The following is a 14,865-nucleotide window of genomic DNA, read 5'->3' on the forward strand; positions in this document are numbered from 1 at the left end:
ATTGTCTACACTTAAAAGTACTTTGTTTAAATGTGATATAGTTCTAATACTCAAATACATAATTGCTTATTCTTGGGAGTACCAAAACTTTTTTGTTGGTGTTTCTTATTATAACATTATAGCCAAATGGAGAGTTCTTATCAAATTCCCCAAATCCCATGAGATAATTTTATAGTTTTGTATAATTATTCACAACCACACAAATTGATAGATTATTTTATGTCCTAAAGAGAATTTACTTGCTGTAGTAGAATCTATTAGCAGGCGAGATCAAGGGAAATTATACATTAAGTTAGGGAAGTGTTGGGACGCCTGGGTGGCTCAGCAGTTGAGCGTCTGCCTTCAGCCCAGGGCCTGATCCTGGAGACCCAGGATTGAGTCCCACGTCAGGCTCCCTGCATGGAACCTGCTTCTCCCTCTGCCTGTGTCTCTGCCTCTCTTTCTCTGTGTCTTTCATGAATAAATAAAATCTCAACAACAACAAAAAATGTTAGGTAAGTGTCAAAAAAGAAGCAAAGTGAGAGTTCACCATTCCACTGAGGGATCTGCCTGCATGGAAGGGGGGCAGGTCCATAAGTAAATCAATTGCTATATTTTTTAGCTTTAACATGAATCCCTTGAAACTTAGTTTAGCCCTACTAAAATACATTCTCATACAAGATTACATGATAGCAAATATCTAGACAAGAAATGGACTGGAAAATAGACTCAAGGGAGACAGCGTGCAACTGCTTCATGGTGATTTTCGTTTGCTATTTTGTGAAGATTTATATTTAAGAAAGACACCAACTCCTTTCCTAGTCCTAAATCTTGAAGAAATCTATCAAAGCAATGAAAAGGACTATGGAATAGTATATATGAAAACAAGGGATGTATACAGAATATATACAATATTATCAAAATTGAATGAGATGGCAGTCCTCAAAATGTGGTCTTGTGCACAGTAACAACAGTATCAACTGGGAACTTGTTAGAAATGTGAATTCTCCTCTCAACTTTTTTTAAGATTTTATTTATTTCTTCATGAGAGAGAGAGAGAGAGAGAGAGAGAGAGAGGCAGAGACATAGGCAGAGGGAGAAGCAGGCTCCATGCAGGAAGCGCAATGTGGGACTCGATCCCGGGACTCCGGAATCACACCCTGGGCCAAAGGCAGATGCTCAACCGCTGAGCCATCTAGATGTCCCCTCCTTCCAACTTCTGACTCAATGAGAACCTCTGGGGGTAGAACCCAGCTATCTGTGTTCATGGGATTCTGATGGAAGCTAAAATTTGAGAAGTACAGCAAAAGAAAACCAAAAATAATGTAAGAACATTGGACATAAGAAAAATATTTGAGCTTAAAGTTTTGGTGCTAACACTTCAGTGTATCCTGAAAATTTTGAGTTAACAAATGATTCTTATCTCCCAGAGCAATACCAATTCTTTATATGAAAGAAAGGGAGGGGGATAGAGCAGTATTTCTGGCAATGGCCAAAAGGTGGAAACAACTGACATATCTATTGACAGATGAATGGATCACAAGGTTTAAATATATATACAATGAAATATTATGCAGTTTTACAAAAGAAGGAAAGTCTCATACATATTATTACAACATGAATGAACCCTACAAATGTTCTTAAATGAGCCAGACACCAAAGGACAAATATTGTAGGATTTCACATACATGACGTATCTAGAATATGAAAATTCACAGAAACGGAAAGTATAATACAGATTACAAAAGCTGAAGATGGGGAACTGTTTACTCTGTAGAGTTTCTACTTGGAATGATAAACAACTTCTGGAAATAGTGGTGATGGTAATATGACATTGTGAATGTATGTAAGGCCATTACATTTTACATTGAGAAATAGTTGAAAGGGTGAATTTTATGTTAAATATATTTTATCATGTTAAGAGAAAACTGTCGGGGCACCTGGGTGGCTCAGTCAGTTGAGCATCTGACTCCTGATTTCAGCTCAGGTCATAACTGAACCCTGTGCTGGGCTCTCCGCTCAGTGGAGAGCTGCTTGAGATTCTCTCTTTATCACTCCCACTGCCCCTCCTTCTGCTCTCTCTCTAAAATAAATCTTTTTTTTTTTTTTTTTTTTTTTAAGATTTTTATTTGAGAGAGAGAGCACCAACAGGGGGAGCAGCAGAGGGAGAGGGAGAAGCAGGCTCCTTGCTGAGGAGGGAGACTGATCCAGGGCTCAATCCCAGGACCCAGGGGTCATGACCTGTGCCAAAGGCAGAAGCTTAACTGACTGAGCCACCCAGATGACCTAAATAAATAAATCTTTAAAAAAAACCCAAGGTTACTAAAAACAAGGAAACTGTCACAACCATCAGGAGTTTAAGGAGACATGAGGGCTAAATGTAATATAATATCCCAGAAGGGATCCTGAACGGAAAATGGATTTGGTAAAAAACTAAGGAAATCTCAGTCAAGCATGACTTTTGTTATTAATAATGTGTGAATATTCATTTATCAATTGCATGAAACATACTATATTGGTATAACGTGTTAACAGTAGGGAAAACGGGGGATGGGGTAAATGAGAACTCCCTGTAGTATCTTAGTAATTTTTCTCTAAGTCTAAAATTAACTGTCAAACAAAACAAAACAAAATAATTAAATTAAATTAAATTAAATTAAATTAACTATTGAAATAATTAGATAATAAAGAAGTAAAATTCGGACACTTTGCCAAAAAAAGCAATAAAGTACATAAAAAGATAGTATCGCTAGTTATTATGGAAATGCAGATTAAAATAAGACTATGACACACTTTTTAAAATTTTAAAACCACTGGCTATACCTATCATCAACAAAGATATGTTCCACACAAATTTCTTTTTTTTTTTTTTTAATTTATTTATTATAGTCACAGAGAGAGAGAGAGAGAGGCAGAGACACAGGCAGAGGGAGAAGCAGGCTCCATGCACCGGGAGCCCGATGTGGGACTCGATCCTGGGTCTCCAGGATTGCGCCCTGGGCCAAAGGCAAGCGCCAAACCGCTGCGCCACCCAGGGATCCCTAAAGATATGTTCCAAATGGGATTCTTACATACAGCTGGTGGGAGTATAAAATGGCACCTTAACACTGGAAATCAATTTGGCCATTTCTTAAAACGTTAAATATTCATCTCTAGCAACACTCCATCCTCAGGTATATATGAATGTTCACAGTGGTCCTGGCAATAGGTAAACACTAGAAACAACCTACATGTCTATTAATAGGTAAACATATTGTGGTATATACAGTCACTGGAATACCACTCAGCAATAAAAAGGAATGAACACAATAGGGATAAATCCCAAGATAGCCATGCAAGGATATACTTTAGGATTTCATTTATGTAAAAATAGAATGAAAAGCAGCCATACAAAAGTATACTGTAGGATTCCAAACACAAAAATTAAAGAAATGCAAATTAGTGTAAAATGACATAAATCACCAGATTCGCCCACATTCACTGCACTCATAAGGCATTTCACCATTGTTGCAAATTCAACAGAGTTTATTGAGGCCAGTTGTAAGTAAAGATGTCCCTATATTTGCAGTTCTCATAAGGACTCACAGCAGTGTGAACTCTCTGTTGTGTAACGAGACTGGAGTTGTACCACAAAAACTTCCCACATTAGCTGCAATAATAAGGCCTTTCTCTTCTGTGATTTGTCTGACGTCTAATGAATGTGGAGTTGCAACTAAAGGATTTCCTACATTGTTGCACCCATCAGGCCTTTCTCCAGTGTGAGTTCTCTGGTGTCTAATGAGTGTGAAGCGGTACCTAAAGAATTTCCCACATTTGTCACATTCATAAGGCCTTTCTCCACTGTGAACTCTCTGATGAATAATGAGTGAGGAGCCGTCCATAAAGAATTTCCCACATTCTCTGCACTCATAAGCCCTTACTCCAGTGTGGATTTTCTGGTGCTCTACAAGTTTATGTTTGCGGCTGAAAGCTTTCCCACATTCAGCGCACTTGTAAGGTCTCTCTCCAGTGTGGATTTTCTGGTGTTCAACAACTTTGTCTTTGCGGCTGAAGGCTTTCCCACATTCTCTGCACTCATAAGGCTTTTCACCACTGTGGATTTTCTGATGCTCAACAAGTTTATGTTTGCGGGTGAAAGCTTTTCCACATTCACTGCACTCATACGGCCTTTCACCAGTGTGAACTCTCTGATGTCTAATGAGTGTAGAACGATTCCTAAAAAATTTTCCACATTCACTGCAGCCATAAGGTCTTTCTCCTGTGTGGATTTTCTGGTGACCAACAAGTTGGGATAGTCTAAGGAAACCCTTCCCACATTGGCTACACTCAAAAGGCCTCAGCCTGGTGTGAATACCCCGATGGTCACTGAGGCCAGGTATCTGTGTAAAGAATCCTCTACATTTTGGATTCTCATAAAGCTGATCTTCATCGTGGCCTATCTCGTGCTGATGGAGGTGGGACTTTCTAAGGAAGGCCTTCTCACATTCTCTTTGCTCATAAAGCTTTCCTCCAGTGTGAATTTTCTCATGTTTAACAAACATATGTTTATGACTGAAGGTTTTCCTACATCGCGTACACTTGTAGTAATTCTGTTCATTTTGAAAGGCTTCTCCACCTGCCATGTCCCAGTGTGGCTTTTCTACAACATGAAGAACCTGTTCTTGCAGGAGGCCTGAGCTGGCTGGGAAGTGCTTCCCATCTTCCCTGCATGTAAACGTCATTCCTGTCATGTGACCTCTGTAGTTCTTCCCAAGTGAAGCCCTCCCCTCATCACTTTTGGAAAGTTTCTCTCTAATTTGATGCTTTTGGTTCTGGTAAGGCTTTTCCCCACAAGTATACAGGCCTTGCCCAGGGTGTGTTCCATCATGCTCAGCCAAGTGCAAAAGGTCTTTCAAGAGCAGGCCACATGTCTCACAGGGCTGGGCGTCCTGGATGGATGGGCCTGGCTTCGGAGTCCTGACCTGTGATGTTCCTGCAGAAACACCTTGTTCTGAAGGTGCCCCCTCATCCTGGGCTCTGTGCAAACAACCTGGAAGCAGAGAAATGCTGGTAAAGTGCACATTGACTCTTTGAGGAGACAGTCCCATAGGAATGTCAGACACACCCAGGGACAAGGCCATGGGCCTGCTGACGGGCAAGGGGGTCTGGAGATGGTGAGAGGAAGGCCTGCTGTGCAGAGCTCAGCCTGGCAAGCTCCCATGATGAGAGAGCCCTGACTCTGGGGAAGGACCTGAAGGTGGGGGAAGTGCAGGGATGAGAAGCAGGCTCCTCAACTCCCTCCCCTGCCAATGACTTTCAACAAGGCCATAGCTGCCGGTGACTAGTGAGCACTGATACAAGACTGGGTCCAGACACAGGAGTGTGTGATTGCAACACAGCAGCTGGTGTTCAAAGACTATTTAAAAAATATATCCAGCCATCAAGATACCTTAGAGTAGGTCATATATCAAGTGTACTGCAAAGGGAACAAGAAGGGAAGGATGACAGAGGAAAGCCACAAAAGTGGGGGAGCTGGGGAATACAAGTTTAGAAATGACGATAGGAAAAAAAAAAAAAGGTAGCAATTTGGTATGACTACTGTCCCTGGCATCATATAATGCTGAATCCAGCTTGGACAATACACCCATTCCCAGCTATCAAGCCCCAGGGCCATTTCTTATTGCCATTGATGGGGAGATGTCCACACTGTTAGGCATCAGGCTTCTCCCACTTCCTCAAGATGAGCATTTACATGGGACCTGAAACAGGCCAACCTAGGTGAAACATAGGAAAAGGGAGTAGACGGCATGCCCCCAGAGTGATCCAACACACAACATCCCACATTCTAAAACCAAAAGAACTTCAGAGGAGGATCTTGCAGAATCAGTGATCTCTATAAATAGAGACCACGTTGGTGGCTGAAATTTCTAGCACAGGCATGCCCCAAAAAATGTCAGCAAGGAGGAGGAAAGCATTGAGCACAGAGGCTCCATACTTCTGAACAGAATAACCCATCTAATGATGAATAAGACCATTGGAAAAAAAAAAAAAAAAAAAAAGACCATTGGGATTTCTCAGACAAACTTGGAGCAGAAGCGCACCAGGCCCAGACCTGGTTCCCATAAAGGTATACTAGAAAACCAGAAGGGAATTTCTGACCACGATGTGCTTGTGGGAAAGACAGAGCTACCTCCTGGGAAAGGGAAAAACCAGTGCCCAGCCCTGGACATTGGAGTGGGTGTGAGGGCCTTACCTAGTGATGACAAAAGTGCAAAGTTCTCCAGCATCACACTGTGGTATAGGCTTCTCTGAGCCTCATCAAGGAGTCCCCATTCCTCCTGGGAGAAATGTATGGCCACATCTGTGAAAACCACAAGCCCCTGCCAAAATGGGGAGTTCAATCAAAGTGCAGTCTTTCTCCAGGATCTTCAGTACCACTCCCTACCCCCACTTCCATCTCCTCCTTGCCCTCCACCCCAACTTCCCAATGTGGAGGAGACACAAGGTCTTGTGGTACTGCTGCCTGTCTCTCCTCACTGCCACTGATCACCATGTGCAGAAAAGCACCACCTCAGTTCTGGCGTGCAGTGAGGGCTCTCTCTTTTATCAGTAAATTATGCTCTGGTCCCCCAGATCTTGCCTCCTGGACAACAAAACTTGAATTTATCTCTCTCCTATAAGCACCCCACCACAGGACCTGGAGTCAAACATTCTACTCCTCTTCACCTGCACATCATTCTGGTCTGAACCTCTCTACATATCTGGTCCCTCTGCTTCTGCAACCCAGTTACTGAGACCCACCAGCCCACTCTGTAGATAAGTCTATGGCTTCCCAACACAGCATGGTGCATATGGAATCCAGGTAGTATTTTGCAAATGGAATCAGCAGCCTATTTTGTCCCATCTTGCCCTAGAAACCCAAGTTCCCTAGCAGCAGAACTCAGGGTCCCAGGGTCCCTTTGCAGTTCTCCCCACCTGATCCTGCCACCTGTAACACATTCACCCTCCCAAATCTATCAGTACCTCTTGGACGCTTGGGGCTCTGCTATGTTCACTACATACGCTGTCTGCTATGTTCACTACATACGCTGTCCTACAAGCAGTGACAAACAGCCTATGTTTACCTGACCCACATTTGAAGCCTGGCTACACCGAACTCCCCACCCCAGGCCTAGCAATGCTCCTGGCTGATCCATTATATATATATATATATATATATATATATATATATATATATATATAATGAAATGTTTATTTTTTTAAGATTTTATTTATTTACTCATGAGACACACACACACACACAGAGGCAGAGACACAGGCAGAAGGAGAAGCAGGCTCCATGCAGGGAGCCCGACGTGGGTCTCAATCCCCGGTCTCCAGGATCACACCCTGGTCTGAAGGTGGCGCTAAACCACTGAGCCACCGAGGGTTGCCCACCTGGCTGATCTGTTTTAACCTCAACTGATCTACCAGCCTGAATGAATCAATACAGGTCTGACCAGAGTCCCCACAAAACACTGATGAGTCCAAGGGAAGATAATGTGCCCTGCCCTCCTGAGCTCACTGACATCAGACCTCCCTCATGGAGATGCTTCAACATCTATCTCATATCCTTGATCCTTTGGAATCCTTTTAGACTCCTCACCTTTATCCTTCAGGCACACTCCCCACCCCACAGCCACTCTGCTTTCTCATCTGTCTTTGTGACATCCACTGCCACCATCCAGGCTCCCAAAAGAGATCCAACTCTCAACCTCCTTCCCCTTCCCACCTCCACAATCTAACGAAGCCCCCTCTGGAAGCTGAGGCACAGTGACACTTCAGTCCACACCCTGGCCATTATGTTGTGGGTGTCAGCAACCTGTATGCCTCCTCTGAACTCCAGACCTGTGTGTCCACTTGCCGTCTGGGCATGTCTACTTGGGAGTCTCTCGAACATCTGTGACATCAGCAAAATCTGAAGTCCTTTTCCCTCTGAAAAATCCCTCTGCCTACTGACTTCCCCATCTCAACTAATAGAACCTCCAAATTTCCAGAGAAAGCCAAAAGCCTTGGGGCTATCTCTGACTCCCGCCCCCCCATCACACCTCCTGGTGCCCTCACTTATCACATCACTAAACGTGGGCATCTCTGTGCAGAAGGCATCCAGAAGGCACCCAGTCCTCTATGTCCATAGCCACTACGCCCTGTCCAGCCATCAGCGACACTCACCTACACTGTAACAGGAGCTCCCTTCCAGGTCACTATTCCCACCTTCACTCCAGCCTCTCCTCCACACTGCAGCTAGTAGACATAAACTGTTAAACCCTGGATGTGATTACCAGGCTCCTTTGCTCCAAACCTTCTCTAGCTCCTACTTCCTTCAAATTAGAGGCCCACGACCTCAGGTTATAACTGTGGATCCGGTAACTCTATGCCCCTGCCCTGGAACACTCCTGCCCAATATCCCATATTCCCACCATGCCTAAGAGCCTTGCAGTTCCCTGAGCATTCCAACTCACTTTCACCCTCATCACTTGAACATTCTGGAACCTGTGCCCAGGATACCCTTCCACATCTTACCCTATCAGTTGTCAGAAATGGGAAACGCTCCATAGAATCCAGGGCTGAGTTCAAAACCCTGGGTTTTGGTGAGACCACAGGAACTTCTGACTCAAGGGAGGGAGAAGAGCAGGTGAACATTCTCAGGACACCACCATTCTTTATATGGGACTGGCAAAACCAACAGGGTGATAACTGGGGTGGATGAAGGTCTGTTACATCCTCCATTCACCTGTACAGGGTCCATAAGCATTTCTGCAAATGCCATGGGAATCTGTGGGAAGAGGGAGGCCATGAGAAAGGGGCAACCATGGTAGGATCCTACAGACTGAACTGGACCACCACCACCCCTGCCCTGCCCTGGAGCAAACTGATCTTGGCCTGGTAACCTAAGATTTCAGATCCTCTGACTTCAGTGCCACTCTTATCAGCTGTGTGACTTTGCAGGACTGAGCCTCCTGATCCTCAATTTCTTTCCTGTAAAATGGGGTTAACAACGGCCCCCACCTCAGAGCTGATAGCAGTATTAAACATAATTAATACACACGACCTGGCATCCATAACTATCCACAGGATTAACAATTCCGTATGTTTTCAGTGCCAATAAAGGGATAGGGTTTTAGAAATGTGGGTCCATATTATGCCTGCTTTTCAAAGTTTTCATAAGATGTGATATATAAAATTCTACTGGTAGCAAATACCACATATAAATTTTGCAACTTTATACTGTTACCATGCTTAATTTATTGAATGAATTCATTTCTAGTTGCCTATGTGTACACATTTAGATGAATATTGGTTACTTAATGTCTTAATAAATGTTTCATACATCCTGAATTTAATGAATGGTAGAGAGAGTTTGAGTATGCAGCTTAGCTATCTCTTCCTTTCAGCAAACAAACCTACCTGCTACATAATTCCCTGAAGGGCACTTGCAGGACCCCTTACTGTAGCACTCCCTCCTTCCTCTTGCCCTCAAGGGTGGAAGAGAAGATGTCTGGAACGTTCTGGAACACGTCTGCTCCCCAAACCTGGCTATTTCTTTTGTCTCACACAGATGGTCTCCAAGGAGAAGCTGACTTGCAGGGCTGAAAGTCTAGAACTCCATCTCCACCGAGGCCAGCAAACTTACTACATCCAGGCATTCTTTCCTAGACACAGGCCAGAATACCTTCTATGTTAGGTACTCTTCTTTATGGTGGGAGCGTTGAGGATACTGAATCCCCTATACACTCAAAGCCTCAGTCCTCCTGACACTCGCCACAGCCCATCAGGAATAAGAATCTGAAGACTCCTTTCTTGATGTGGTCCTCATGCTCTGGTGCAGTCCACACCCACACCCTTCACAACTCTGATAGCACAGCCCCCTTCCCCGCCCTCCAGATATCTACGTCCATATACTACTATACGTCATGCCTCCACTCTGAGATATCTTAGCATCAACACGTCCAAAATCAAGCTCAGGATCTCCCGATACCTGGTCCCTGGGCTCGCTTCCCCACCTCCATCCTTTCAGATGTTCGGGTCTTGACATGGCCCTTCACTCCCTACTTTTGCTCACATGTGTATGTGATGCAGCAGGAAATACTGTCCGCTCCGCTGTCGAACTCCACGCCTAAGCTCATAGTGTTTCCCTCTCCCGCCAGCGCCCGGGTCCAGCCTCCACTACAACTCCTCCGGAGAGGCCTGCGGTGTCTTCTTGGCAGTCTCCCCTCCCCGCCATTCCCGGTCCAGCTCTTCCCTATCTTAAACTTCTGAGTCTGGGCATGCCCCGCCCCTCCTCGCCTCCCTGCGACCTCCAGCTGGCCCCGGCTGCCCACGCCGCCTCACCCTCTGTTACCGGCACAAACAGGGGGCCCTGGTCCAATCATCCCCCCGCCCCGACTCAGGAGCACCTGCGGGCCTCCCGCCCCCGACTCAGGAGCACCTGCAGGCTCCCCTGGACCGCCTCCCCAAGGGCCTGGCTGGGGGTAGCTGAGCGGGCGCCCGTCCATCCGGGCTGCGGCGCTCCGGGCGGCGGGGACGGCGCTGAGGGTCCAGGGTTCAGCACCCACCTGAGCCGGCTTCATCCGCGCGGGCTCCGCTTCCTACCAGTGGGAAGAGCGGGGCGGGGAGCGGCGAGCGACTGGGCGGGGACGAAGGCATCTGGCAGCCGCCTCCGCGGCAGGAATGACGACTCTTCCCGCGCTTCCCATTCACTTAGTCAAGACTCGAGACGCCTTCCACAAGAGAACTGGCGGATGAACTACAGAAGAGCGGGACGCCGCCCGAAGTCCCTCCCCCGCGATGCGCAGGCACTGAAACCACTCTCGGCTAAGCCCCGCAGTCTGAGCTGTCTCCGCCTCTACTGCCGCCGTACGGCCTTCTGGGTACTGTAGTTACCGCGCCCGTTACTGCACAGACTCAAACGTAGGTCGTTCCTGACGGAAGAAAAAGGCCCGGCGAGTTTGAGGAGCTCTGGGAAATGGAGTTCCAAGTTCTAAAGGGGGCGGTGTCCTGCTGATCCTTAAAGGGGCAATACCCAGCTTTCCTCTGAGTGCAGCATAGAGCCCGTCACAACAATGTCCAGAGACGTGTTGTTACAGATTCCGTGAATCGCAGCACATTTCCAAAATCCTGCACATAGGAAGGGACACAGCATACCATGTTATTCGCCATCCCCTCGTATCTCTCAGCTATCGTGTTGCTTACCAAAGACGTATACACTGACGCTGTGTTGTCCTTTTTATGGGCTTAATAGTTTCAATAGGAAAAGCCTCCAGGGCGGCCTGGCTCAGCTGGTTAAGGGTGCACTCTTGAATTCAGCTTAGGTCCTGATCTCAGGATGGTAAAATCCAGCCCTGCCTAGGGACCCATGCTCAGCGTGCAGTCTGCTTGGGATTCTCCCCCTCAGCGCCCTATTAAATCAATCGATTAGAAGTAAGGGAGGAAGGAACGGAAGGAAAGGAAAAGCCTCTAGACAGCCCTGTGATGGGAACTTGCAGGAGGGGTGGAAGGAAGCCCTGAAGTCATTAGAAAGGGTGACCATGGGCGTCTGAGTCCACAGAAAACATTTTTCCTGCCTGTATAGTCTGTAATAATAATCCTAGAGAATAATACTCTTATTAGGATATTACTGTTGTATATCTGAGGTATGTTCCATTTCTTTTAAGAATCTGAAACGTATCTGAAATAAAGACTTACCACATGCCAACCTCTATCTGAAGTGTACGGCTTTCTGATAAATTGGCCATGTGTGCAAAGGGGCATCTTATCCCTGAGATAAAGATTTGAGTATCTATAATCTCATTTCTTTGCTGGTTAGTGATTATCATTTCATCTGTAATTGCAGCAAGAGTGAATGCACAGGGAGTTGAGATTATCCCTGGAAAAACACTTGTGTGGGGCACTTGAGTGGCTCAGTTGGTGAAGAGCCTGCCTTCAGCTCAGGTCATGATCCCAGGACCCCAGAGTCCTAGAATTGAGCCCCCCTTGGGTTCCCTGCTCAATGGGGATCCTACTTCTGCCCCCCCCCCACTTGCTTGTGCTCTCTCATGCTCTCTCAAATAAACTTTTTAAAGATTTTATTTATTTTTTCATGAGAGACACACAGAGAGGCAGAGACATAGGCAGAGGGAGAAGCAGGCTCCCTGCAAGGAGCCTGATGCCAGACTCAATCCCAGACCACCAGATCACACCCTGAGCCAAAGGCAGACGCTCAACCACTGAACCACCCAGATGTCCCAATAAATACTTTTTTAAAAGCAAACAGAAAAACGCCTGTCAAATTGGCATTACTAAATGCTATTAAAAATATTTTGTGGGGGATCCCTGGGTGGCGCAGTGGTTTGGCGCCTGCCTTTGGCCCAGGGCACGATCCTGGAGACCCGGGATCAAATCCCACGTCAGGCTCCTGGTGCATGGGGCCTGCTTCTCCCGCTGCCTATGTCTCTGCCTCTCTCTCTCTCTCTGTGTGACTATCATAAATAAAAAATAAATAAAATAAATGTTTTGTGGGATCCCTGGGTGGCTCAGTGGTTTAGCACCTGCCTTCGGCTGAGGGGGTGGGGGAGTAGTTCTGGAGTACTGGGATCAAGTCCCACATTGGGCTCCCTGCATGGAACCTGCTTCTCCCTCTGCCTGTGTCTCTGCCTCTCTCTCTTTCTCTGTGTTTCTCATGAATAAATACATAAAATCTTAAAAAATAATAATAAAAATGTTTTGTAATTTTTCATGGAAGGGACAAAACCATTCTAGAGAAATATATCTGTGACAAGTGCAAGAAAAAACTTAAGATCTCAATGAAGTCTCAGCAAGAGAAACTGAGTCTAAGAAGTCAAAGAATGAAGCTGAGACTGTAGCTTGCTGAAACCTTGGCTACATTCACAGTTTGGTCCCAAAATGTGATTATTTTTTTTCTCTTCACAACTTTAAAAACTTTTTTTAAATGTTAAATTCAATTAATTAACATATATTATTGTTTTCAGAGATAGAGGTCCATGATTCATCAATCTTATATAATATTCAGTGCTCATTATATCACATGCCCTCCTTAATGTCCATCACCCAGTTACCCCATCCCCTGATCCCCTTCTGCTCCAGCTGTCCTCAGTTTGTTTCCTATGATTGATTCTCTTACGGTTTGTCTCCCTCTCTAATTTCAAGTCATTTTATTTTTTCCTCTCCCCCAATGGTCCTTCATTTTGTTTCTTAAATTTCACGAGTGAGATCATATGATAATTGTCTGTCTCTGATTGACTTATTTTGCTTAGTTCCATATCCTCTAGTTCCATTCATGTCATTGCAAATGGCAAGCTTTCATTTTTTTCATGGCTGAGTAGTAATCCATTGTGTGTATGTATGTGTGTATGTATCACATCTTCTTTATCATTCGTCTGTCGATGGCCATCTGGGCTCTTTCCATAGTCTGGCTATTGTGGACATTGCTGCTATAAACGTTGGGGTGCTGGTGCCACTTTGGATCACTAAAAATGTGATTATTTTTAATACTTGAAAACATTGTGCAGTAACAGCCTGTAGGGGAAGGAAAACACAATATTTAAAGAGTTACCAGAAAGATAAAAAGGAATAGGGAAGTTGTACTATTATGTTGTTACTGATCTGTAAATGTTAAATGAGCACTTACAGAAATTAGAATATAAATAGTCCCTTTAGCTGAACTATAACACATGGCAGTACATTTAGAAAGGCCTTTAAAATAAAAACAAGACAGGACCCAATGAAAATTGTATCCCTGCAGGTCAAGCAGCTAATGGCCCACTTCCCAATCAACCACTTATTGACAAGGACACTCGTAAATACCGTAAATAGAAGGAACACTAGAAAAAGGACTGTCCCATCTTATGAAACAAAAACCAAGACAAAAAAAAAATACCTCAAGTCTGATCAGTGAGGGTATTCGGAGGAAGGAAAAAGTGCCTAATGACCTACCTTAAGTACTCAAGATGAATGAACTACCAATAATTATCCTCATCAATTCCTGATAAAATAGGTTACTTTGTATTTTAAAAACTGATAGGTTTGCTCAGCCTCTTCCTCATAATGTAAAATATTTACAATAATCAATAGATTTTCTCAATTTCTTTTTTTTTAAAGATTTTATTTATTTATTCATGAGAGACACAGAGAGGCAGACACATAGGCAGAGAGAGAAGCTCCCTGTGGGGAACCTGCTGGGACACTGGATCCTAGGACCCTGGTATCATGACCTGAGCCAAAGGCAGACATTCAACCACTGAGCCACCCAGGTGCCCCAATTTTTTCCATTTCTAGCTTTAAGTATAACACTTAGGCCTTTGGCTGAAAAAATAAAAGCATTCTCCTACTCTGTGATACCAGCCCCGCAAATTTCATGGGTACTTACTAAACCACATACTATCAAATATCCTATGAGTAAATGGAGAAACTACAAGGGAAATTTTAAAAATGTAAGCATTTTGAGTCCGATAAAAGTAAAAATGTGATATATAAAAATCAATGTGACACAACTAACCTAAACAATTAGAGATAAATGTATAGCTTTAAACAGCTTATTACAAGAATAAAGATATCAATAACCTAAACTTCTATGTTAAAAAAAAGAGAGAAAATGAGAACAAACTAACCCTAAGCCAAGGATAAGAAAAATAATAATAAATATTTTAAAAACTTACTGAAATTAGAAAACAAACACACATGCACACACAAAACCAACTAAACCATACAAAAACACTACAAGAAAGACAATTGCAGGCCAATATCTCTGATGATCACACATGCAAAAGACGTCAACAAAATATTAGCAAACTGAATTCAACAATACATTAAAAGGGTCATACATCATGATCAAGTGGAATTTATTCCAGGGATGCAAGGATGGTTCAACAT

The 14,865-nt window shown here is 44.3% G+C and overlaps 1 protein-coding gene across 6 annotated transcripts; it reads right to left on the minus strand.

Annotated features, from left to right (window-relative positions):
- Positions 1-3,475: 3,475 nt before the first annotated feature.
- Positions 3,476-11,009, minus strand: LOC144322677 (uncharacterized). Of its 6 annotated transcripts, none has more exons than XM_077912939.1 (5): positions 10,554-11,009; positions 9,406-9,650; positions 8,521-8,773; positions 6,212-6,338; positions 3,476-5,008 (listed from the first exon to the last, which is right to left on the minus strand). In XM_077912939.1, exons 3-5 carry the CDS (start codon positions 8,725-8,727, stop codon positions 3,561-3,563), a joined length of 1,782 nt encoding a protein of 593 aa, XP_077769065.1. In that variant the 5' UTR covers positions 8,728-8,773; positions 9,406-9,650; positions 10,554-11,009; the 3' UTR covers positions 3,476-3,560. The 6 variants fall into 6 exon arrangements, with proteins under 6 accessions (XP_077769065.1, XP_077769070.1, XP_077769079.1 ...); XM_077912944.1 differs by lacking the exon at positions 10,554-11,009 and adding an exon at positions 10,061-10,483; XM_077912953.1 differs by lacking the exon at positions 9,406-9,650.
- Positions 11,010-14,865: the final 3,856 nt, after the last annotated feature.

Source organism: Canis aureus, chromosome 1 (assembly GCF_053574225.1).
Source record: "Canis aureus isolate CA01 chromosome 1, VMU_Caureus_v.1.0, whole genome shotgun sequence".
In the NCBI taxonomy this organism is placed as follows: domain Eukaryota; kingdom Metazoa; phylum Chordata; class Mammalia; order Carnivora; family Canidae; genus Canis; species Canis aureus.

What these genes read in the sequence shown, in the direction of transcription:
- LOC144322677 (XM_077912953.1), bottom strand. Translation starts at nt 8,727, where the DNA reads ATGGAGGATGTAACAGACCTTCATCCACCCCAGTTATCACCCTGTTGG. An exon ending in CATTTCTGACAACTGATAGG is followed by an intron (nt 6,339 to 8,520) that starts GTAAGATGTGGA and finishes CCATTTTGGCAG; the next exon opens with GGGCTTGTGGTTTTCACAGA. An exon ending in TGCACTTTTGTCATCACTAG is followed by an intron (nt 5,009 to 6,211) that starts GTAAGGCCCTCA and finishes CTCTGCTTCCAG; the next exon opens with GTTGTTTGCACAGAGCCCAG.